Raw genomic sequence first — 23102 nt, forward strand, 5'->3', positions numbered from 1 at the left:
GGGATGATTGTGTGTGTGTGTGTGTGTGTGTGTGTGTGTGTGTGTGTGTGTGTGTGTGTGTGTGTTGTAGTGAATAAATATATAAAACATTTACCATGGCAGCATATTTTAGTAAAAGTGTACGGTTCAGTGACATTAATTACAATCATCATGTTGTGCGACCATCCCCACTATTGCCAAATTATTCCATCACCGTTGATGTTTATTGCCTGAATCTTCACAGTGAGGCTGGGTGCTTGGCATTCTTCAGTAAGAAAGAGCCTTCTTTCTTGGGCTTTTTTTTTTTTTAAATTTATTATTTATATGGATTCATGAATTCCTAGTCTCTTTTTTTTATTGTGGTAAATATATATGTAACAAAACATTTGTCATCGTATTCTTGTAATGTCTATAAATGATTGCTGTCCATAATTGTTTGGTGGACAAATTGTCTCGTATTTGGCCAGTGCAAGCCCTTTCAAGCTGGCTTCTGTGTCATTGTGGTGTGTGCATAGTATTTAACATCTGTGGCATGCCTTGCTGTGGGACAGCCATATTACTTATCTTCGAGATGTCCTTTAAAAAAAAAAAAACCCACTGCCATTGAGTGCATGGCAACCCTATAGGACAGAGTAAAGCTGCCCCATAGGGTTTTCAAGGAGCGGCTCCTGGTGGTTTCCAATTGCCGACCTTTTGGTTAGCAGCCGAGCTCTTAGCAGCTACGGCCACCAGGGGGCGCCTCAAAGTAAATTTTGCTTGCGTTGTATAGCTTTTAAATCAAACTATCCTTTAAGCGTCTTCCAAATTTAGGGAGAATCTACCCTGGCATATTTGAGTGATGTTAGTAGGCAGAAACTTAAGTTTCTTCATATTCACGTGTAGCTACTCCTGTTCCGTTCGCGGGTTATTGCACAATGTGTAGTACACACTTCGCTGGCTGTGCTGAGTTGAACTCTGAGCTGCCTGGGGGCGCCCTCTACTCGTAGAGCGGTACATGAGCACCTTTCTGGGGTTGTATGATTTTTTCTTTTCGCTGACTGACTGGTCTCTGTCTCTTCAGTTATTGCACAAACGTGGATCATACAATGAAACAGTCTTGAAACTGCTTTGTTTCATAAAGGTATCAAGACTGTCTTTCCACGTAAAATACATATTTCTACATTATAATATTCATGTTTGCGTAATTTCTATTATATGAAAGTTATATTTTGCGTTCCAGGGATCCGCTTTTGGTAGGCGTCTGTATTATTTATTTTTTTACATAGCACTCAAATAAACATCCCTTTTTTGTATACACACATACGTGACTTATTAAGTAGCGCTTGATAAGTTGGTAGGAAAAGGCAATGTTAGAGAAAATTGTGTAGGCAAAGTTTAGGATGTGTTCCAAAAACAGGAAAATTGAGTTTGGATGAAACATGTTTATGGAAACAGTAGGAAATACGGTTGGAAAAGTAGGTGTTGTAGGACTCCTGGTAAAAGGAGAGAATCCACCTCCAGCCATAAGTGAAGCCGAACAGAACTATATTGGCTAATAGCTAAGAATCCCAGAACAGCTGGATCTAGGGGTTCAGATGACGCTGAACCCTGTCCTGTCTCTGTTTCTTCTTCTATCCCTCCCCAGTCTCAGTACTGATTGTCTCTGGTTCTTTTGCATGTTGTCATGGGGAGGGAAAGAGCCCCCTGGCCCCTCCACACCAGCATCCAGCAACTCAGTATAGGGGCGAGTCACTTCCCTACTCCTAGGGTGGATGTCGGGGAGACCTCAGGTTGACACTGTGGGGGTCAGATGTCTATCCTTAGACAGCCCTGTGAACAGGTGGATGGTGTCTGCATGGGCCAGATCTGCATCACAGGCCACCCGCAAAGCCAGAGAAGAGGTGGAAGCTATTGTAGACTCTCCGACTAGAACCCCGTGGAGCAGGTGAAGTAGAATTCCTCAGTGGAACAATGGTCCTAAATAGACATCCACCACAATATTTTTGGGCCTTGCCTCTGCCAGAAAGCTCCAGGTGAGTCTGAGGTCGTGTGGTTGGTGACAGAAGAAAAGACGGTAAGGACGAACAGTATAACTGTGCTAGTTAGGTGGTCAGCTCCTGGTGATGTCTCCTCATCGGAGCAAAGTGAGTGCTTGGAAATGATTCCCCTGATGTCAGGCCTCTGGGACTCAGGACAGCAGTTTTAGAGTTGGGAGCATCAGGGGAAACAGGTTTTGGAGTAAAAGTGGTGAAATCAGTCTTGTGCCTCAGTCACATGGAAATGGCCAGCAGGGCAGAACCAGATCTTACCTGTTTCTCCCTTCCTGGGCCCACGTAGCCCTCAGCAGGAAGCGTGGAGACTCATGGGAATGAAGAGAGGGCCCCGTACAAGGACTTCCGTCCCTCTTGCCTTGACCGTCCCAGGAGCCCCTTTCCGAGTCCTGCTCTTTCGGCCTTCTTACCTACAGTGCGTTCTAAACACCATCTCCAAGGTGTAGCGCTTCACGTCTCAGCCTGCCTCTGCCGAGCTGGAAGTTCTTCTGGGGTTTTGTATGTTTGTGATTGTGCACATCACGTTAAGTGTAAGGGTTTGTTATTCACGGGCTTTAGTGGTCTGTCCGCAAACTGCGTTTCTGTTTTTTATTTCTCACAGCTCCCTTCTTTGTACGTGACTCTTGAGTCCGTTGAGTTTTGCCATTCCGTTGAAGCGTCCCTTGCTCTTCCCACCTTTCTCCTCTGCTCTCACTTTATCACGTGTGAGTGTCCCCACTAGGGTCTGACTGGAGACATTGAGAACTCCCTCTGGTTCATGGAAGCCCGATGTCACCTAACAGGTCTAGGATTGTATCTAAGCAGGTAGAGTAAACATTTTAGGCATTACTTGACTTCTGATTCTTTGCATTTATAAATAAGGCATTTAATGTCTCCATAAGCCATTGTTTGTTTTATCCATTCCACATTTATTTATCATGAGCCAAAGCTTCCGGGCAGGTACTCCGGTAGAGAGCACAGCGCCTGTGTTGGAGGGGAGACGTAGAACCTGAGACATTAGCGGACATTCTCTGCTGCTGGAAGCAGAGCTGAGGAAGTGTGGGCAGATACTGGGAAGGCTTCTGAGGAGAGGTGGCATTTCGGTCTGAATGTTGTAGGATGAATGAATTTGGCAAGCAAAAAAGGCAGCGTTTCAGGCAGAGGGTGGATGACGACCAACCAGTTGCTGTGGAGTGAACTCAGACTCCTGATGACCCCACGTGTGTCAGTGAAGCGTGCTCCGTGGGTTTTCAGTGGCTGATTGTCCAGAAGTAGCTCACCAGGCCTTTCTTTCAAGGTGCCCCTGGGTAGACTTGAACCTCCAGCCTTTCGGTTAACATTTGTACTGTCTAGGAACTCCCTGGGGTAGAAGGACATGGAGCTTTTTTTTTTAAAATTGTGCTTTAGGTGAAAGTTTACAGAGCAAATTAGTTCCTCATTAAACGGTTAATACACAAATTTACTTTACTTTTTTTATTGTTGTAGTTTAAATGAAGTTTACATTTCAAGTTAGTCTCCCATACAAAATTTTATACATACATTGTTATGTGACCCTAATTGCTCACCCCATTCTGCAACAGCACACTCCTCCTTTCCGTCCCAGAGTCCCCATGTCCAATCAACCAGCTCCTAACCCTCTCTGCCTTCCCATCTCACCTCTGGACAGAAGCTGCGCCTTTGGTCGCTTGTATCTACTTGAGCTAAGAGGCACACTCCTCACGAGTATCACTTTATGTCCCACAGTCCAGTCCAATCCCTGTCTGAAGAGTTGGGCTCAGAAATTGTTTTAGTTCTGGGCTGATAGAGAATCCAGGGGTCATGCTTTCCGGGGTACCTCCAGTCTCAGTCAGACCATTAAGTCTGGCCTTCTTACTAGAATTTGAGTTCTGCACCCCATCTTTCTGCTGGTCCATCAGGGACTGTCTGTTGAATACACAAATTATTTTGTGATGTTGGTTGCCAACCCCGCGCTGTGTCCATACTCTCGCCTTCTCCGCCCCAGGTTCCCTGTTTCCATTTGTCCAGTTTTCATTGCCCCATCCTGCCTTCGTGTCTTTGCTTTTGGGCTGGTGTGCCCATGGGACGTGGAGCTTTTGAGGTGCGCTGAGCAGTTTGGAGGTGGGACTGTGGCTTGCGTTGTGTGTGAGCATTGATCACTTTCTAATACCTGTGGCTCTAGGACGAAGCACGAGGAAAGCAGCAGGTAAGTGGTTTTCTCCCAGTTACTTAGCAACTGAACGCAGAGTACAGAGAGGCCCAAGGACCCCATTAACCATGCGCTGGTCCAGGAACATAACTGTGATGCCGTCCTCTAGGAAATCGTGGATTTCAAGAAACCAGATGACTGATTCTTTCAAATAATAATGATACTAATAAACCCTTTATTCTGTTTCTAACTAAAAAACAAACAACATAGATAGTTGCCCAAATTTTGGGATCTTTTAGGAGAAAAATACAAATAGATTTTTTTTTTTTTTTTTTTGCCTAATAAAAATTTTTAAAACTTAAATAAGATAGTCTTGCCAAAAATAGAGGATAGCATGAGACGAACAGGAAGAGTAAAATAGAGAATGAATCGTAAGTTGAGATGAGTGTAAATTATCTTGGCGTGCGTGTATTTTATCCACCAGACACATCTTTTATTTTTTTTTGTAATGCTTAAAATATATTAGGTTTCATATTTACTTCTAATCCAGGGAGAGTATATCAAGTTTCCTTTTTATAGGTAGATTTACAAAGACAGAACCCTGCTTTTGTTTGTTTGTTATGTATTAGCAGACCATTGCGCACCTTTTGGGGCTGTCTTTATCTTTACCTCCTTAACGTCAGTGGAGAGCTCTAGTGGCGCAGTGGTTAAGAGCTACGGCTGCCAACTAAAATGTTGGCAGTTTGAATCCACCAGCTGCTCCTTGGAAACCCTATGGGGCAGTTCTTCTCTGTCTTATAGGGTCGCTTTGGGTTTTTTTTGGTTTAATGTTAGATGGAAGTCCCTGGGTGGTTCAGATCCTCTGTCTGCTTCTTAGAAATCAGCCAATGAAAACCGTATGGAGCACAGTTCTCTCCTGCATGTGGGGTCTCCAGGAGGCTGAATTGTCTTGTGGCTACTGGGTTTACTGGTTAATGTTAGATGAGCCACAGGTGCCATCCCCTGAGCCGAGGCCCTGTTTAGTTAGCATAGGAGGGTTTTGCTAAGGGGCTCCTGTCAAAGGAAATGAATGCAGTGACTTAAAGACTTTGTGTTACAAGCTGACTGTGCCCGTCACTCAAAGGGAAACGTGTTTTTCCTGTTTGGTTCACGCACAGCTTTATTGCAGCAGCTACCAAGCCTCGAGCCTTGGCTTTAGTTAAACAAAAAGTCCAGGAATTCCTGGTAGCTTCACTTTCAAAGTTGATTCTTCTCTTTTCCATACATGGAACTAAAAGACCATCTTTCCAAAAAGGAAGGGTAAAGAAAGAAAGAAGAGACAACCCAAACTGATTTTTTTTTGGTTCGACTAAGCCAGACTCTGTTTTAGCTAAAGTAATAGTGGCCATACACTTTATTTCTGTACCAAGTTATGCTTAGAAAACCGCTTGCCAAGCCAGGAAGCTTGCCTTTTAAAATTCTGCTGTAATCCAGGGTGGAAAATGTGTCACCCAGATACCATTTGTGGATTACTGACTAGTAATCCTTCTTTGTCCTAGAAGATTAAGTCTGCCCTGGGGTAACTGTGGTCAGCTGACTGGTTTAAAAAATAAATAAATTGTACTTTCTTATTGTAATTCTGCCCGGGTGTGATGTTTGCTTAAAGTGTTTGGCCATTTGGGCAATACTGCAGAAGCTGGCCCACCTTTGTTGACTGAAGAGCGTTCTGCCCCCCCCCCCCCCGCCAGGGTTGTTCATTGCTGACGAAAATTCACAGCAGGTGGCAGATACAGCCCCTCCTAAGATTGCTCGGGGCAAGTCATTGATTAAACCGGTCTGCTCCGTTTGCTGTCCTGAGGGCACGAAGCTCCCAGAAGGAAGTATCTCACCTGAGAAGGAAGTGTCTCACCTGAGCTGGGCAGCCAGGCTCTCTAAAGCCTGGGGTTAACTTCTCCAAGGAGGTTGCGCAGGACTTACCCGAAGAATAGCAGTTGGTTATGAAACCATGCATTCTGCGTTTGTCTGGAATGGATGGTAGAGACATGGACTTAGATGAGGACTACCAGTCCCCCTTTGATTTTGATACAGGAGTGAACAAAAGCTATCTCTACCTGTCTCCTAGGGGGAATTCATCACCACCTGGATCACCTACTCTTCAGAAGTGTGGTAACTACTAATTCTGTAAAATTAGGTTTGCTGTAATAGGACTAAAATGTGTGTCTCTACACTAGGCACTTTTTTAATGCTTCAATATGCTTTAAAATGAGCGTAAAGATGTGTGAGGGGAGGGAGGTGGTGGGTGTTGCGGTGTTGAAACTAGTTAACAAAGCTGTTACAGATTCAAAGCAGAGAGCTGATGGCTCGCTCATTCGAGATTTGGAACATACATATAACGGGAACTTTTATATTTAAAGAGCTCTGGTGGCGCAGTGGTTAAGAGCTACAGCTGCTAACCAAAAGGTCGGCAGTTGGAATCCACCAGCTGTTCCTTGGAAACCCTATGGGGCAGTTCTACTCTGTCCTGTAGGGTTGCTCTGAGTTGGACTTGAAGGCAAGGGGTTTGATTTAATGTTCAAAGTTATTATTGTTTATATGAGCGTTCTAGTTCTTGTGATCACTTTGAGCTAACTGAGCTGATAAGTAAGAAAAAAGGAGGAGTGGGAAGGCCTTTGCTTCCAGTCACCTATATAATTCTTGTAGACTGCCCTGATTTTGTCTTTGGTAACATGAGGGTTAAGCATCGGAAGCACTGATTTGAGTTTGGGGTTCTGCCAACGGGAGTCCTGGATTCTCTTCTGCAATACTGGAAGCAGCATGTAAATGCAAAGATGGGATTTTTATAAAGAAAAACTCAGAATGGCTGTACCTTTGGAAGCAGTTAACTGCTTCCTAGTCCCAGGATGAGATTGTTTCGAAGGTCCGGGGCTCCAATTCAATGAGCGTTTTAGTTTTTGAGAACAAGGCGGCAGAAAGCTGGAAGGGGTCTCGGAGCCCATTCAGTCCCGATTCCCCCATTCCTGCCGACACGGAGAGACACTTAAATGACCTCCTTACCGACCTGCCAGAGAAGTAACCAGGTTTTCCTGATGGAAGTTAATTTTTTCTTTATTAATGAAGAGGCCTCATTTTTCTCAAACACGTTGTTGTTGTTGGCTGCCCTTGAGTGATTCCGACTCATGGCGACCCCATGTGCGCAGAATAAAACCCGCCTGGGTAAATCAGAAAACCAGTGAGAGAGAGAGCATGAAAGCTAGTTACCAAACTTGTAGGTTTGTATATGTGTGGACAACAGCCGACGTGCTAAAGCAACGTTCCTCTGTTGGTTGTGATTGGGAGCCACCTTTGGGGATAGTGTGGATTTTCAGGAAGCGCGCAATGAAAATAACAAAGAAGCTAGAGCTGGTGTCAGCTGGTATCTAGAGGTTGGGCTGGTGGGTGGCAGCTGGATGTCTGTGGGGCAGTCACATTGCCAGGAGGCTTTCTCCTTTGCCCTGCCCCCTTCCGTATGGCCCTCCTTGGTCCTCTGTAATAAAGTGGACGAGGGTCTTCCCGTGTGCCCGGTGCATAAAAGGATGACATCAACGTACAGGAAGTACTTCAAGAGCAAGACAGTGTAGGGAACTTAGAGCTCAAGAGCAAAGCTTAAGTGCACCACAGAAGAAAGACCTGGCAACCTCCTGTTGAAAAATCAGCCATTGAAAACCCTACGGAGCACAGTTCTGCTTTGACACACGTGGGGTCGCCGTGAGTCGGCAGCTGTTTTTTTAAAGTGACAAGGGGCCATAAAAACCTTCCTGAAGCCCGGGCTGCAGGTAGGCCTCTACGGTCACTGTGCCTTGAGAGATTCCCAGAAGACTTTAGAGCTGCTTGTTTCTTTTGGAGCGCTGGTGGCTAACCCAAAGGCTGGCAGTTCGAATCCACCAGCTACTCTCTGGAAACTCTGTGGGGCAGTTCCACTCTGTCCTGTAGGGTCGCTATGAGTCAGAATCGACTTGATGGCACTGGGTTTGGGTTTTTTTTTTTTGGTTTGGTTCCTATTTCTTTTAGTCTCTTCTGCCCTTGTAGCTCTCTGTCTCACCCAGTTTACCTTTCTCAGTTCCAGCCACTGCCGCCTTCAAGAGGTTTTCTGTTGGAACAAAGGCAATTGTAGGCTTGGGTATGCCTTAGGCAAAGTTTGAAGAATTACCTTCCCTGTTCCTAGTCTTCAGGAGCAGTCTTAGGAGTCTTTCTTTAGGAGCTTGGGGTCATGGGATTTAAATGTGTGTGTGTGTGTATTATATATGTGTATCAGAAACTTAAAAACAAAAACCAAAATCTCAGGTATCCATTAGAGCTCCAGTTTTATAGTTTGCTTTGACTGAAAAAGAGGAGAGAAAGAGAGCATTAAAACAGACAGAAACCACTGAAGGGGCCAAGGAGTCATCTGCTAAGAATGCTGTGATTCTAAAATATTCAAATAAAAGTGGAGATCTAGAGCAGTGATTACCTGGAACAGTGATTACCAGTCTCTGTGCCTGGGACCCCTCAGGGCACAAGAAACCTGCAATTCTGTTTGAACACCAAGCGTGGTACGTAGACGGAATGAATAATATGTGTGTTTGTATGCTTTGTAGTTTATGTGTAGAAGCACTGTTGACCTGTATATTACAAATACGTTTAAAAGATCAGGTGGTTCTTGTATCTACTTAGTCTGCAGACAAGAAGTTCTGTTAAAAGGCATTCTACTCAGAAAGGTTGGGAACACTGATCTAAAAATACACGTTCTTTGCTATTTATCCAGAGTGCCATCTTGGGGCAAATGACTTTAAACTGCGGGCAGGCTGTTCCTAAGAAGCACTCTGAATAAGGATAGGATTAGGCATGATGGTTGGGGCAAAGAGAAGTCTTTTAACAGGGACTTTCAAACTGTTTCGGACATGTGTCTCATTCAGAAATACCTTATTCATCTTGACGGGAACGCTTGTACATAGAAATATCTATGTCTGGCTGAAATTAGAATTTAACCTTACTATGAAGCAGAACCTACCCTAATGTTATGCTCTGGGATTTTATGCTGTTCTGTTCCTTTCTTTTTAAAATGTTCATCTGGTACAGCTAAATTGTTTCCATAACCCGTAGTTTGAAAAACACCGATTTATAATGAATTTCCGAATATGGAATATGAACTCCAGCAGGGATCTCACTTTGTCCTTTTTGTTGACTGCTGTTTCCCCAGCACCTAGAATAGTGCTTGAGCATCTGTTGCTCAGCAAAGACTTGTTGACTGACTGAGAGTCAATGAGTGGATGAAGCTGGTAAGGCGAGTTCACATCACACTCCCGGTTCATTTTATAGATGTGAAAAGTGAGGCCGAGAGAGGTGGTGTGATGTCCCCAAATCACAAAGGTTGATGCGCCTGAGCTGCAGCTAGCGATCATCCCTCAGTGATCAGGGTGGTGCCTTTGTTTTTAAACCCACAGTATCTCAGCTTCTCTGGTATGTTGTTAGTTACCGCGGGGTGGCTGCATTCACAGCGACCTCATGGACAACAGGATGAAACATCGCCCCGTCCTGGACCATCGTCACGATCCTTGTTCTGGCTGCTGTGTCAGTCCATCTCATCGAGGGTCCCCCTTGCCTTCGCCTGCCCTTCACTTCACCGACTGTGGTGTCTTTTTATAGCGACTGATCTTCCAATGTAAGCGAGTGTAAATCTTACTGTCTTTTGTCTTTGCTTCTAAGGAATATTCTGGTTGTGTTTCTTGAAAAGTTGATTTGTTTCTTCTTCTGGCCCAAACCCACTGCCATGGAATCAATTCCAGCTCATAGCGACCCCATAGGACAGAGCAGAACTGCCCCAGTAGGGTTTCCAAGGCTGTAAATCTTTACGGAAGCAGACTGCCACATCTAGTCCTGTGGAGCCACTGGTGGGTTCGAACCGCCGACCCGTCGTTTGGCAGATGAGCGCTGTAACCACCGCGCCACCAGGGCCCCTGTTCCTCTGGCAGTTCACGGTATGTTCGGTATTCTTTGTCAGTACCACATGGATGCTGTATCACATGTCAGCCATTCGAGGCGTGATTGCTCTTTTGGTCAAGGGTTTGAGCCTGGGGGTAGTTGTTGATTCTTTACCTGCTGCCTGGGTCTGGACATTCCATTTCATCTTCATTGGTGCTGGTCAGCACCCATGGTCTCACCCTTGGTGTCTTTGCTGGCATTTTCTCTTCCCTTCTACGAACGTCTGTAAGAAGAATTCCCCAAATGTTATTTACGTAGACTCACTCCTTCTCTTAAGAATTGTCTAATTTATAGAAATGTGCAGCCCTGATTTCCAGCACCTTTGGTTATTTCTAGTAATTTCAGGAAACATGAATAATTTAAAAATCTGACATTTTAGTTTAATGCTGTCGTATTTGAAACTCTAAAAAAGCCTGAAAAATCAAACTTGAATTCCTCAGCTCATAGTTTAAAGTCTGTTCTTTTTTTTAATTGTTTTACCCTTTCTAAATTTCTACGCTTTCATTACCATTTTCTTTTAGGGAAGTGGCAACCGTTTCTTGGAAGTTTTTCATAATTGTGGAGATCTTAACAAGCAAACATCTCTATGGCTTATAAAATACAAATCAGAGTAAAACTGAAGAGATATAAAACCTCCTGGTAGCTAGAGAGGAAATTTAAGGAAGGCAGTGACTTCCTCTCTGGGGATCCCCACATTTCTTTGTGGTTGACCTTTTGGCTCTCTGTAGAGTGACCCAGTTACAAGTTTTACACTTGATGGGGGTGTTGGTGAAGTGTCTCTGAAGTAATCAGCTGAAGATTTGATCCCCTCTGTTTTTAGTCAGTTCAGGAAAACTAGAGGGAGCAAGAAGATACCAGTGTGTTCTGCTTTTGTAATCTTCCTCCTTCACTCTTCCTGTGAAGTGAGATTTTGGGGAGGTGACCTTCTTCTTCTGGGATCTTTTTTCTAGTTGAATCCTAGGAGCCCTTCTCTGCCTGGTCTGGCTCCCAAGATCTCTTTTCCTTTTTTGCTTTAGTTCAATGCCCCCCCCCCCACCTCCACCTGCTTCCTCTTTCCTTTTAATAACCCTGACCAAAAGCCAGTTGCTGTGGAGTGGTTCCAACTCATTGTGGCCCCACACGTCAGAGTAGAATTTTGCTTCACAAGGTTTCCACTAGCTGGTTTTTTGGAAGTAGATTGCCAGGCTTTCTTCAGAGGCACCTTTGGATGGACTCGAACCTCCAGCTTTTTTTAGCAGCCATGCATGTTTATCATTTGCACCACCCAGGGATTCGCTGTCCAATTAATTTCTTGGGGTTTGCCTTAGTCATCTAGTGCTGCTATAACAGAAATACCACAAGTGAGTGGCTTTAACAAAAAAATTTATTTTCTCACAATTTAAGAGGCTAGAAGTCTGGATTCAGGGCCCCGGCTCTAGGGGAAGGCTTTCTCTCTCTGTTGGCTCTGGAGGAAGGTCCTTGTCTCTTCCGAGCTTCTGCTCCTGGGCAGTCTTCAGGGGGTTTGGCGTCTCTCTTCCCTCATCTCTGCTTTTTTCACTGCTTGTTTTATCTCAGTTATATCTCAAAAGAGATTGACTCAGGACACTGTCACAGCGGCGGCGAATGTCGGGACGGCAGAGACAGTAACCAACTGCACAACTCCTACAGAGAAGTGGGGCCAGGAGGGTCACTCTGAGGAGTCGACCCCGGCTTCAGTCCCAGGAGTTTATTCATAGTCAATACAGCAAGTGGTGAAGCAAATAACAGAACAGTGGGCTTTGGGTGTGGGCAAGGGAGAAGGAATTCAGGTAAACAAGCCAATCAGTAAAGGGACAATAGGTTTGGGAAAACAAGTCGTGACAAATTTCAACATGCTGGGGACAAGTCTCAACATGTTGGGGACAAGTCTCAACATGCTGTGCAGCATAGAGGCCTGTAGGGGCTGCAGTTGTCAATAGTGCAGCCATGTTTAAATGGCATATATCCCCCCAGGACACACTGTATACTAATCCCAAATAGGATTATAACCGTAGGCATAGAAGTTAGGATTTACAACACATACACATTTTTTTGTTTATTTATATTGTACTTTAGGTGAAAGTTTACGGAACAGTTTCTCATTAAACAGTCAGTACACGTATTGTTTTATGTCAACCTTCTCCCTTCTCGCCCATTTTTTTTTGGTGAAAATATCCATAGCCAAAGATACACCGTTTCAAATATTTCTACGTGCATAGTTCAGTGACATCAGTTGTGTTCTTCCAGTTGTGCTGCTGTTCTCACTTTAGATGAAAGTTTACAGAACAGAATAGTTTCTCATTAAACAGTTAGTACACATGTTGCCCTATGACAATGGTTAACAACCCCACTACACATCAACACTGTCCTTACTCAACCTTGGGTTCCCTATCACCAGCTTTCCTGTCCCCTTCTGCCTTCTAGTCCTTGTCCCTGGACTGCTACGCCTCATTAGTTCCATTTTGTTTTATGGGGCTGTCCAATCCCCGGCTTCACGGTGAACCTCAGAAGTGACGTCACCACTGAGCTAAAAGGGTGTCTGGGGGCCATACTCTTGGGGTTTCTCCAGTGTCTTTCAGGCCGGTAAATCTGGTCTTTTTTTTTTGTGAGTTACAATTTTACTCTACATCCTTTTCCAGCTCTGTCCAGGACCCTCTGTTGTGATCCTGGTCAGAGCAGTCAGTGGTGGTAGCCGGGCACCATCTAGCTCTACTGGACTCCGTCCGGTGGAGGCCTTGGTAGCTGTGGACAATTAGTCCTTTGGACTAATCTTTTCCTTGTATCCTGTTCTCTTCATTCTCCCTTGCTCCCAAAGGGGTGAGACCAGTGGAGTATCTTACATGGCTGCTCACAGGCTTTTAAGACCCCAGACACTACTCACCAAGGTAGAATGTAGATCATTGTCTTTATAAACTGTACAACACGTATTTTTGGGGGACATAATTCAATCTATAACAGGCTTCCTGGGTCCTCTCCCAAATGGGATAGGTCAAGTTGCCTCAGCTTCTTTGTTCCCTCAACTGTGTTGCCTCAACTGTGCAGCCCTGGTGGCGCAGTGATTCAGAGCTCAGCTGCTAACCAAAAGGTTGGCAGTTCAAATCCACCAGCTGCTGCTTGGAAACCCTATGGGGCAGTTCTGCTCTGTCCTGTAGGGTTGTTATGAGTCACAATCGACTCTATGGCAACGGGTTTGGTTTTTTGTTTTTTTTTTTTTTTTGCCTCAACTATACACTTCCTTAGTTTTCTGTTTTAGGGTTTACTGTTCTCCCTATGGGCAGATATGGGAAAATTACAGCCTTAAGAAATCTGAAGTCTCATGACCCTTGCTACTGAATCTCTTTCTTCTGAAGATAATCAGTGTTAAACAGCAGGTATCAGCTGTTTGTGCCCTTTTAAATGCTCCCTTGCCTTAAGTCAGTGGTTCTCAGCCTAGGGCAGTTTTGCACCCAGGGGACATTTGGCTATGTCTGGAGACTTTTTTTGGTTGTCACACCTGGTGGGGGGGTGGTGCTACTGGCATCTAGTCAGTGAGGAGGGGTCTGGACAGTCCTCACACAAAGAATCATCCCACAAATGTCCATGGTGCTGCAGGTGAGAAGCCCTGGCTTGAGTGGATCTTTTGACTTCAGGGCAGAACCACCTTCCTGGGGACCTCCAGATACTCCTCCCACCTCCCCACGTCTCGGGGACTTTTCTACATCTGGTGACAAAGAGTGAGTCCCAGAGAGTGGGAGCCGCAGGCACTGGCTTATCCAAAGGAAAATATCTTTCTCTTGGGTTCTTTTTGGAGAGTGCCACTAAAGATGTCGTGAACTCTATGTTGTATCTCTCTTCATAACTCTAGGATAAGAAAGGGAGAGAGATTTCCTCTTGTTTTGTGCTTGAATTAAGTAGTCCTAGAGACGGAAGTTTCTCAGTCTCCTCTGGTTTAAAGCTTTTGTTGTGTCTTTGAAGACTGTGTAGGAAAGGTGTATATACTTTTCTATTTCCAGAGACGTTTCTGGAAGATTGTACTTTAATTCTTTCTTGGCTCGTGGTGGTGGTCATCTAGGCAATTCTGACTCATAGTGAACCTATAGGACAGAGTAAAACTTCCTCATAGGGTTTCCGAGGCTGTAATCTTTATGGGAGCAGATTGCCGGGTGTTTTTTCCCACGGAGCCACAGGTAGGTTCAAACCACCAACCTTTTTGGTTAGCAATCAAGCACTTCACCATTGCACCCCCAGGGCTCCTTTGTTTCTTGGGTAGACAGTATTAAAATTCAGACCAAATAACAGATACCTTAGACGTCCTCCCTGGCATCTTCTTTCCTCTTAGCTGGTTTGTTCTGGAGACAGCTGACATTGTTTTTCCTTCTGTAGTATCCTTTGTGTCCCACCTGTGTGACTGTGGTGCAGTTGACTGCACACGCTTTCTCTGTAACCTGAAGGTAGATGACTGTTCCAAATAGTAACAAAACTTTGGATAGATTGTGTATGATAGACGTTGGTTGTTTTGTTCTTTAGCAAAGTAGCATTTTACGTGTGTCTTAAATGGAAAACCCACTGTAGGTGAAAGCAGGGATGTGAGAATGCAGCATATAAAATGAAAAGATCAAGGTACAAGGTAGAAAGAGAAGGGAGGCTGCGTTCTTACTGTTCCCTCCACCACTAACGGAGCTGTGCAGCCAGTTGCTATTGAGTCAGCTCTGACTCGTGGTGACCCCATGAGTGTCAGAGTAGAACTGCACCATGGCGTTTTCAATAGCTGATTTTGTTTTTTTTTTGGAAGTAGATCACCGGGCCTTTCTTTCAAGGCGCCTCTGGGTAGACTTAACTTCTAACCTTTTGGTAAGCAGCTGAGCACATTAACTGTGGGCACCACCCAGGGACTCCGGTTTACCTGTGACCCCTCCTGTAATTCATTTCTTCAGCCAGCATCGCTCAGTACCTACTGTGTGCAGACACTGTGCTGTGGCTGATGGTACAGAATTGAAGTGCAGCGCTAAGGTCACGTCGTGTCCAGCCCATTGAGGGTCTTCTAAGCGCACGTTGCACAAAGGTGGTTGTACCCAGAGCCAGGGCATGTTTCTCAGCTGGGGTCCGTGGCTTCGGGGAGGCTTCCAAGAGGAGGAGACACCAAAACTGAGTTATGAAAGGAATGGAACTTGGAAATGAGGGGTTTCAGGCAGAGAAAATAACATGTGCAGATCACAGAAAAGAGAGCACATCTCTTCCTGGAGGAGCAGTGGGCTGGAACATGTGGATGGAGCATGGGGCGGGTGAACGGTATAGTAGGAGATGGAGTAGGCAGGTCCGGATTGTAAGAGAAATGAGCTTTACTGGGAGATAGGAAGCCGTTGAAGGACTGGAGGCAAGGGAGTGAGGTGGTCAGACACGTATTTTAGAAAGCTCACTCTGGTGGCAGGGAGGTGAGTGGGTTGGAGGCGACAGAGAGACAGACCGTCAAGGAGCTTTGGTGCAAGAATCTGAGGGACAGATAGCGAGAGCCTGGACTGAGGCGGGAGTGGTGGGGTTGAATGTGGGGCAGGAGATAGAATTCTGGGGACGACGTGGGCGATACCTCAGATCAGGAGGAGACACCAAGGATGGTGTGTGGGAATCGTCCGAGGAGGGGGATTTCTGGCTGAGGTTATAGTGTCACACGCCTTGGAAATGTCAAGTGAGATAAGGACCGAAGACTGTCCTTCGTTAAAGGGCGTGGGGGGAGCAGATGCCGAGTGCAGGGAGAAGTGATAGGAAATGCCACCTCTGAGCCAGATTTCATGGAAGGGAAGAGGGGAGAGAGGAAATGAACCAAACCAGTGGCCGTGGAGTCAACTCCAACTCGTGGTGACTCCATGTGTGTCAGAGCAGAACTGTACTTCATAGGGTTTTTGATGGCTGGTTTTTCAGAAGTAGATCACCAGGCCTTCCTTCCAGGACGTCTCTGGGTGGACTCGAACTTCCAACCTTTTGATTGCAGCTGAGCGCCTTAACCGTTTGCACCACCCAAAGATTCCAGAGAGGGAGTAGCTGGGATGAATTGAAGGACATGGAAAAGTGGGCAAACAACAGATCTTTATTGGACATCTAATATGTCTGATCTGCACCCAGTCACTGGGGTGGCACAGGACCAGGCCACGTTTTGTTCCCTTGTGCGTGAGTTCACTGTGAGTCGGGGGCAGCTCCGCGGCAGCTGACAAGAGGAACAACACGGAGCTGCCCCGCTCTTTGTATTTATTATCTTTTAAAAAAATTCTTACAAAAAGCCAGAGAGCTAGGTGACATTGCCTTCTTTTTATAGATAAGAGGTTTGGAGCTCTTGGAAGATAAACATCTGGTCGAAGGTCACCCAGCTCCTAAGTGGCTGAGCCAGTTTTTGTGCCCTTTCCATTTCATACTTGTCTTTTTTCTACTCTTTTAAAAATTTCCGCCCCCAGTTTCCTCACCTTTAAACAACAAAACATTTGAACTAAATGATCAAAAATTCTTTTTAAGTCTACGATTGTGTGAAAATGGCTGAAAAGGTTTTGATTATAATAATCATCAAACGTGGAACAGAAGCAGTTGGCCTTAACTGGAAAGAAGGTCAAGGATGACTAACTGAAGGGAAGGGAGAAGCAGTCAGGCGCGTCCCCGGATGTCGGTAGTGTGGGCTGCACCCCCAGTGCCCAGCAGAGGAGCGGTACTCATCAGCTCTTACATGGCTTCACTGTAGGTTCTAAATTGTGTAAAAAGACTTTGCTTCATTCCATGGTGAGATATGTGGGAGTATGTGGCAAACGGATGGCTACATATGGAAAAGGAGGGAGAAACTTGCTTTGATTATATTTTTAACCAGTAAGTTCAAATAAAATATTTATTAACATGTGCTCTGTTGTGGGCACTGTCAGAACTGTGATGAAATGATAAGGATTCTGATATCAGGACTTCATAGTCTAGAACTAGGGACATGCCGAAGACAACTTTTTTCTCCGTTCTTCCTCATCCTGGGCTTGTCTGTCTTCCTTTTACCCCACCACATTTACTCACACACACTTATACTTAAAAATTTTTTTGTCTGTGACATACCTGACAAGGGTCTAATCTCTAAAATTTATAGAAAACTCCGACAACTCAAAAACAAAAAGAAAAACAACCCAATTAAAAAATGGGCAAAGGACATGAACAGACATTCATCAAAGAAGACATCAAGGCGGCCAACAAATACATGAAGAGATGCTTGTGATCATTCGCCATTGAAAAAACCAAACTTGTTGCCGTTGAGTCGATTCCAACTCATAGCGACCCTATAGGACAGAGTAGAACTGCCACATAGGGTTTCCAGGCAGCGGCTGGTGGATTCGAACTGCTGGCCTTTTGGTTAGCAGCTGAGCTCTTAACCACTGCACCACCAGTGCTCCCATTAGCCATTAGAGAGATGGACATCAAAACTGTGATGACATACCATTTCACACCAGTAATAATGGCACTGATCCAAAAACAAAAAAACTCAGAAAACAACAAATGCTGGACAGGCTGTGGGGAGATTGGAACTCTCAATACTCTACTGGTGGGAATGTAAAATGGTACAACCGCTGTGGAGAACGATGTGGCGCCTCCTCAAAAAGCTAGAAATAGAAACACCATATGATCCAGCTACCCCACTCCTAATAGATCCTAGAGAAATACGAGCCACGACAGGAATAGACATGTCACACCCTTGTTCATTGCAGCATTATTTACAGTAGTCAGAAGGATGGGAACAGCCTAAGTGCCCGTCAGTGGATGAGTGGATAAACAAACTGTGGTGAATACATACAACGGAATACCACACGGCGTTAAAGAATAATGACAGATCTGGGCAACATCTCACAACATGGATGAATTTGGAGGACATCATGCTGAGTAAAATAAGTCATCACGAAAGGATAGATCTAACTTTACGGAAGGGAGAGATAATGCACAATATGGGGGAAGTCAGCACAACATAATCAAGGTAAAGGAAGACACTGAAAGGTACGCAGGAGTAAAAGGCAACAGCGGTAAGTACTAATGCATATACAGTCCTGCAACAGCAGTGATGATAACCAACGTACGCGTGGATACATACATGGGTATGTACGCTGAACAGGGAGAGGGTTTGGAAGTATACCCACATGTGTATATATGTGTACGTGCCGCAGGTGTATCCACGTATGCAGTAGTGCACACGGGGCACAGTCGTGAACACTTCTTAGCCATAACCATATACCTCCTGGGACAGATACTGGATTTGAGGGCTAGGGACTGTAGTCTCGGGGGACATCTAGGTCAGTAGGCATATCATAATCCATGTAGACAATGTTCTACATCCGACCTTGATGAATAGTGACTGGAGTCTTCAAAAGCTTGCCAGCGGCCATCTGAGACACAGCAACTGGTCCCTTTCCGTCCAGAGCAAAGAAGAATGAAGACAGCCAAAGCCTGAAGGAAACAGCCCACAGGACTAATGGACCACATGAACCACGGCCTCCATTGGCCTGAGACCAGAAGAACTGGATGGTGCCTGGTTACCACTGCCGACGCTCTGACCAGGACTACAATAGTAGGTCATGGACAGAGTGGGAGAGAAATGTAGAACAAAATTCATAAATAAGACCACTTACTGGTCTGATAGAGACTGGTGGAACCCCCAGACTATGGCCTTTAGACACCCTTCAAACTGGAACTGAAATGACTCCCAGAGATCCCATTGTAGCCATACAGTACACAGGTCGATAAAATGACCAGTAACACTGGTGAGGAGGGTACACCTCAGAACAGTCAACTCTGTGAGACCTGAAGGGCAGCATCTGTCCAAAAGCAAAGTTCGGAAGGACGGTAGGGGGAGGAAAGCTGGGTGAATGGACGCAGGGAACCAGGGAGGAAGGGGCGAGAGTGCTGACGCATTCAGGGGTTTGCAGCCAATGTCACGAAGCAAACTGTGTATAAATTGTTGAATGGAAAGCTTCTTTGCTCTGTAAACTTTCACCTAAACAATGAAAACAAACAAACATAAGAAACTCAGGACGTTCATGATGAAAGAATCCTTCATATTGTAAACCGAGCAGGATGTACTGTGCTTAGATCTGTTGTTTGCACAAGAAGCTCCTGTATAGTTTTCTTAAAGACCTGCGTGGTACAGAACTGGGATAACAGGTGGTTTTCTCTGCTGCAGAAAGTACAGCACCATGAGGGTATATGCGAATGAAGATAAACTTCCCCGGAGGCATTTCCAATGTCACATTGGTAAAGAAACATAAAATAGTGATTGAAAATAAAACTTGAGATTCTCATTAAACACAGCAGAATGGACTTACCTGAGATATGGTTTTTTAAAGCCATCAGATTGGCAGATATCCAGAAGTTCGATAACTATTATAGTGTGGGGACACAGCACTGTCATGTTACAGGTGAGAGTATACTGTAAATTGGTATAAACTATATGAAGAATAGTTGGCTGATACCAAAATTAGAAAAGCACATCTTTTAACCTCCTAATTCTGTTCTAAGAATTTATACTGCAAATACACCAGAGAATGTGCGAAATGACTAAATAACAAGTTTTCAACTGCACCGTGGTTACAACAGCAAGAACCCAGAGGCAGGGTGTATCTGTAATGCAGTGGCTCAAAAAATTGTGTAATGTACACATAATGGAATAATATACAGCCATTAAAACAGAACAAGGAGGTAAAAAAGAAAAAGGAAGGAGAAACGTACTTTGATTAAATCTTCTAACCAATAAATCAGTTCAAATAAAACATTTATTAACATTGACTCTGTTCTGGGCACTGTCAGGACTGCGATGAGAAGGTAAGGATCCTGTTATTGAACTTCTGGGTATCTGCCAATTTGACGGCTTTAAAAAAATGGATCTCAGATTAGTCCCTACTTCTGTGTTTATCAGGACTTCATAGTCTAGAAGTAGGGACGTGTTCAAGAGAACTTTTTTCTCCATTCTTCCTCATTCTGGGCTTGTCTGTCTTCCTCCTCCTACCACACTCACACACACACACGTCTGCTTAAGTCAAAACCTTAAGAATTGCATCTTTCTCAAATTATTCACGGGTTCTTGGAAGTATGAAGTATGGTATTTCATCCAGTCGAACATACAATCAATTGTAGGATGTACCGTTGTTTTATATTTTGTTAAGGAAAAATAATACTGCCAGTTAAACTAAAGGCGATGCTTTATTGCAGCTTAAAGTTTTAAAATTTTATGCTTACTGAAGTTCTTTTAGATTTATTTAGACATATCTGCTGATCATAACACTCCTGTGCATATTTTTAAAAGTGAAATAAGTTGATTAAAGTGTTCCTAAAACTTCTTCACATTCAGAGTCTAACTTCTGCTTTTCAAATGCGAGTAATCGATGTCCGTTTTATTTATTTTTCTCACACACAAAGTCTGTGATGCAGTCTTTCTTAAAGGGGAGAGATCTGTGTTCAGATGTAGGAGTTTCTAAGCCACTGACAGCTATTTTTCAAATTTCGAAGTGCACTCGCAAGGTTAAGCAATTATGCCATACCTTCTGCTTAGCTGACTAATATCCTATGTAAAATGTAAAACAAAAACAAATCTTACAGTTGATGGAGCCCAGTGTTGCCTTTCTTGGTCCCATCTTCTCCCTCCTCACTCCCACGGCTGTGGAATTCAGGCACTCTCGCCTGGGCACCTGGCAGTCACCCTGACAGGCTCTCCCCTTAAACCTATTGCCGTGAAGTCGATTCTGACTCATAGTGACCTTATAGGACAGAGTAGGACTGCCCCATGGTTTTCTAGGCTGTAATCTTTGTGGAAGCAGACTGCCACATCTTTCTCCCATGGAGCGGCTGGTGGGTTCAAACCCCCGACCTTTCAGTTAGCAGCCAAGCGCTTAACCACTGTGCCATAAGGGCTCCTGAGGTGCTCCCTAGTCCAGGCCATTTTCCAGCCTGCTGCTGGAGGGAGTTTCCAAAAGGCAAGTCTAGACATGTCATTCCCCACTTACACTCTTCAGGAGGATCACGTGTGTGGAGTGGAAACAGGCTGACCATCTGTTTGCACAACTAGAAGAATTGAGCAAGGGGCTGAAATGGTCATAAGCTGATGGAGCTTATTACCACCAGTTTAGGTCCCTTGGGCTTGATAATGGTATCTGTGGCTTGTCCAGCCAGGAGTGTTCCCCCCCCGCCCCCCAACCATGGTCTCATACCCTCAGTGAAGGAAAAGCCACTGTGAGGAGAGGCTGGGACCTCCGGCCTCCGTTTCCAGAGCCCCTTCTGTGACTTCCGGCAAGTTATTGAACCTCAGAAGGCCTTGGTTTCCTAATGAAAATAAATGGTACTGCTGTCATTGGGCTTTTATGAGATAAGATGTAAATCTCCCCACACGGTGGCTGTTTAGGCCTTGACATACATTAGTCATACTTTCTCTCCCTTCTCCTCCAACTTTTAAAAACAGCTTTCCATCAGAATGTTAACATTAATGATAAACTAAAAAAAATTTTTGAAAATTATAGTTTTAAGTAATCTATACTTTAAGCAAGTTTTTGTTTTCCCAGCTTTCATGTTGTGGATGAGAAATTGGTATCTTTTCTCCCACAGCCAGATTTCTTCTCGTCTCTAAAAGATTTTGTTTCAGCCCAGATCTCTTGTCCGTCTTTTAAATCTCCCATTGTGTTTTGACTTTGTTACTTTATGCCTTTTTTAAATGCCCAGATCTGTTAGAAAAAGATGAAGTCCTGAACTTTACTTATTTTAAGTTAGTTGAACTTACTTTAATTTAAGCCTTTGGACTAATTAATTGGTTATTAATTTAAGCTCTCTGGACTTCAGTTTCCTCATCTAACAAGTGAAAATAACAGTACTTTCTTGCTTGGTGGTTATGAGGAATGAGAGATGAGGACTGTGAAGCAGGTGGTCCAGAAATTGGTATTTGGTAGGAGGTCATGGTGCTCTGGAGGTAATGGTTATAGCTGTGGTGATTTTTATTGTTAAGCTTCTTAAATGGATCAATGACCTATTTTTGTCAATCCCTGTTTAACAGATTTTCTGTTCAGTCACCAAAACATAAACGTTCTTTCTTCCAAAATCTGCCCCTTGCTCTCCATTTTCTCTGCTACTGCCTGGGTTTAGGCTCCAGTTACCTTACTCTTCCTGTATTACTATAAAAGCATCTTAACTTTTCTTTTCCCGCTTTGGGATTTATCCCTCATCACACTTGCCAATGGTATCTTCCTAAAACAGTTGTCGTTCTGTGCAATAACCTTCAGTGATACCACGTTGCCTCCAGAACAAAGTCCAGAATCTTTAGTCCAATTTTAATAACCTCCACAAGCAATACTGCAGTCTTACTGAGCAGGTAGGAAACAGGATAATATGTAGAAAAATATGTAAGACAGAATTTGGACTTCCAAGTTCAGGGAAGCTATAGAGTTGAAAATTGTTGATGAAACTGTTTTTTATCTAGTTTTTGAGATTCTTTTACTTCTTAGGGAGTCTTATTTATGACTGCTTCTAGAGACTTTCTAAGTCTGGATCCCTTCCATACCTTCCTTCAGCCTCCTACTCTTTATTTGTACTTTGGAAAGTTGTGAAGATCCATGGTTTGAAGCGTCTGCTTTCAAATCAGACTGTTTGGGTTCAGAATCCTGACTCTACCATATACTCTAGCATGTCACCTTGGCCAGGTTGCCTAACTTCTGAGTTTCCTCATCTGTACATGGTGATACTGATGTTCACCTCACAGAAGTATTGCACGTACGTGATGTAATATATTTGGAACACGTCTCAGATCTGGATGTAAATAGAATGCACTTCGTGGTGGTAGTGATTATAATTTTCCTAAGGCATGACGATCATGTTATGCTGGTAATTATGATACCTGCCGTTCTAGTCTTCCTTCATGTCCATTATTTTTCGATTTTTCTTCCAGTAGATTTTCCATCTAAAACAAACCTCGCCTTGAAATTTGAATGTTGATGATTTGCTGCCACCTACAGGCTAATGTGGAAAAGACAGAACACGTA

The 23102-nt window shown here is 44.3% G+C and overlaps 1 protein-coding gene across 2 annotated transcripts in view; it reads left to right on the forward strand.

Moving 5' to 3' along the window:
• Positions 1-23102, forward strand: part of TPD52 (tumor protein D52) — an 81063-nt gene that overhangs the window by 34240 nt on the left and 23721 nt on the right. The window contains exon 1 of one of the 2 annotated variants that reach the window (XM_004386003.2): positions 5987-6279. The exons of the other annotated variant lie outside the window; for it this stretch is intronic. Within the exon in view, the coding sequence (XP_004386060.2) occupies positions 6111-6279 (169 nt within the window). The 5' untranslated portion in view covers positions 5987-6110. Of the gene's footprint in view, positions 1-5986; positions 6280-23102 lie in introns of those variants that run through there. 2 annotated transcript variants of the gene reach the window in all.

The sequence above is a fragment of the Trichechus manatus genome, unplaced genomic scaffold (assembly GCF_000243295.1).
Source record: "Trichechus manatus latirostris isolate Lorelei unplaced genomic scaffold, TriManLat1.0 scaffold00152, whole genome shotgun sequence".
In the NCBI taxonomy this organism is placed as follows: Eukaryota; Metazoa; Chordata; class Mammalia; order Sirenia; family Trichechidae; genus Trichechus; species Trichechus manatus.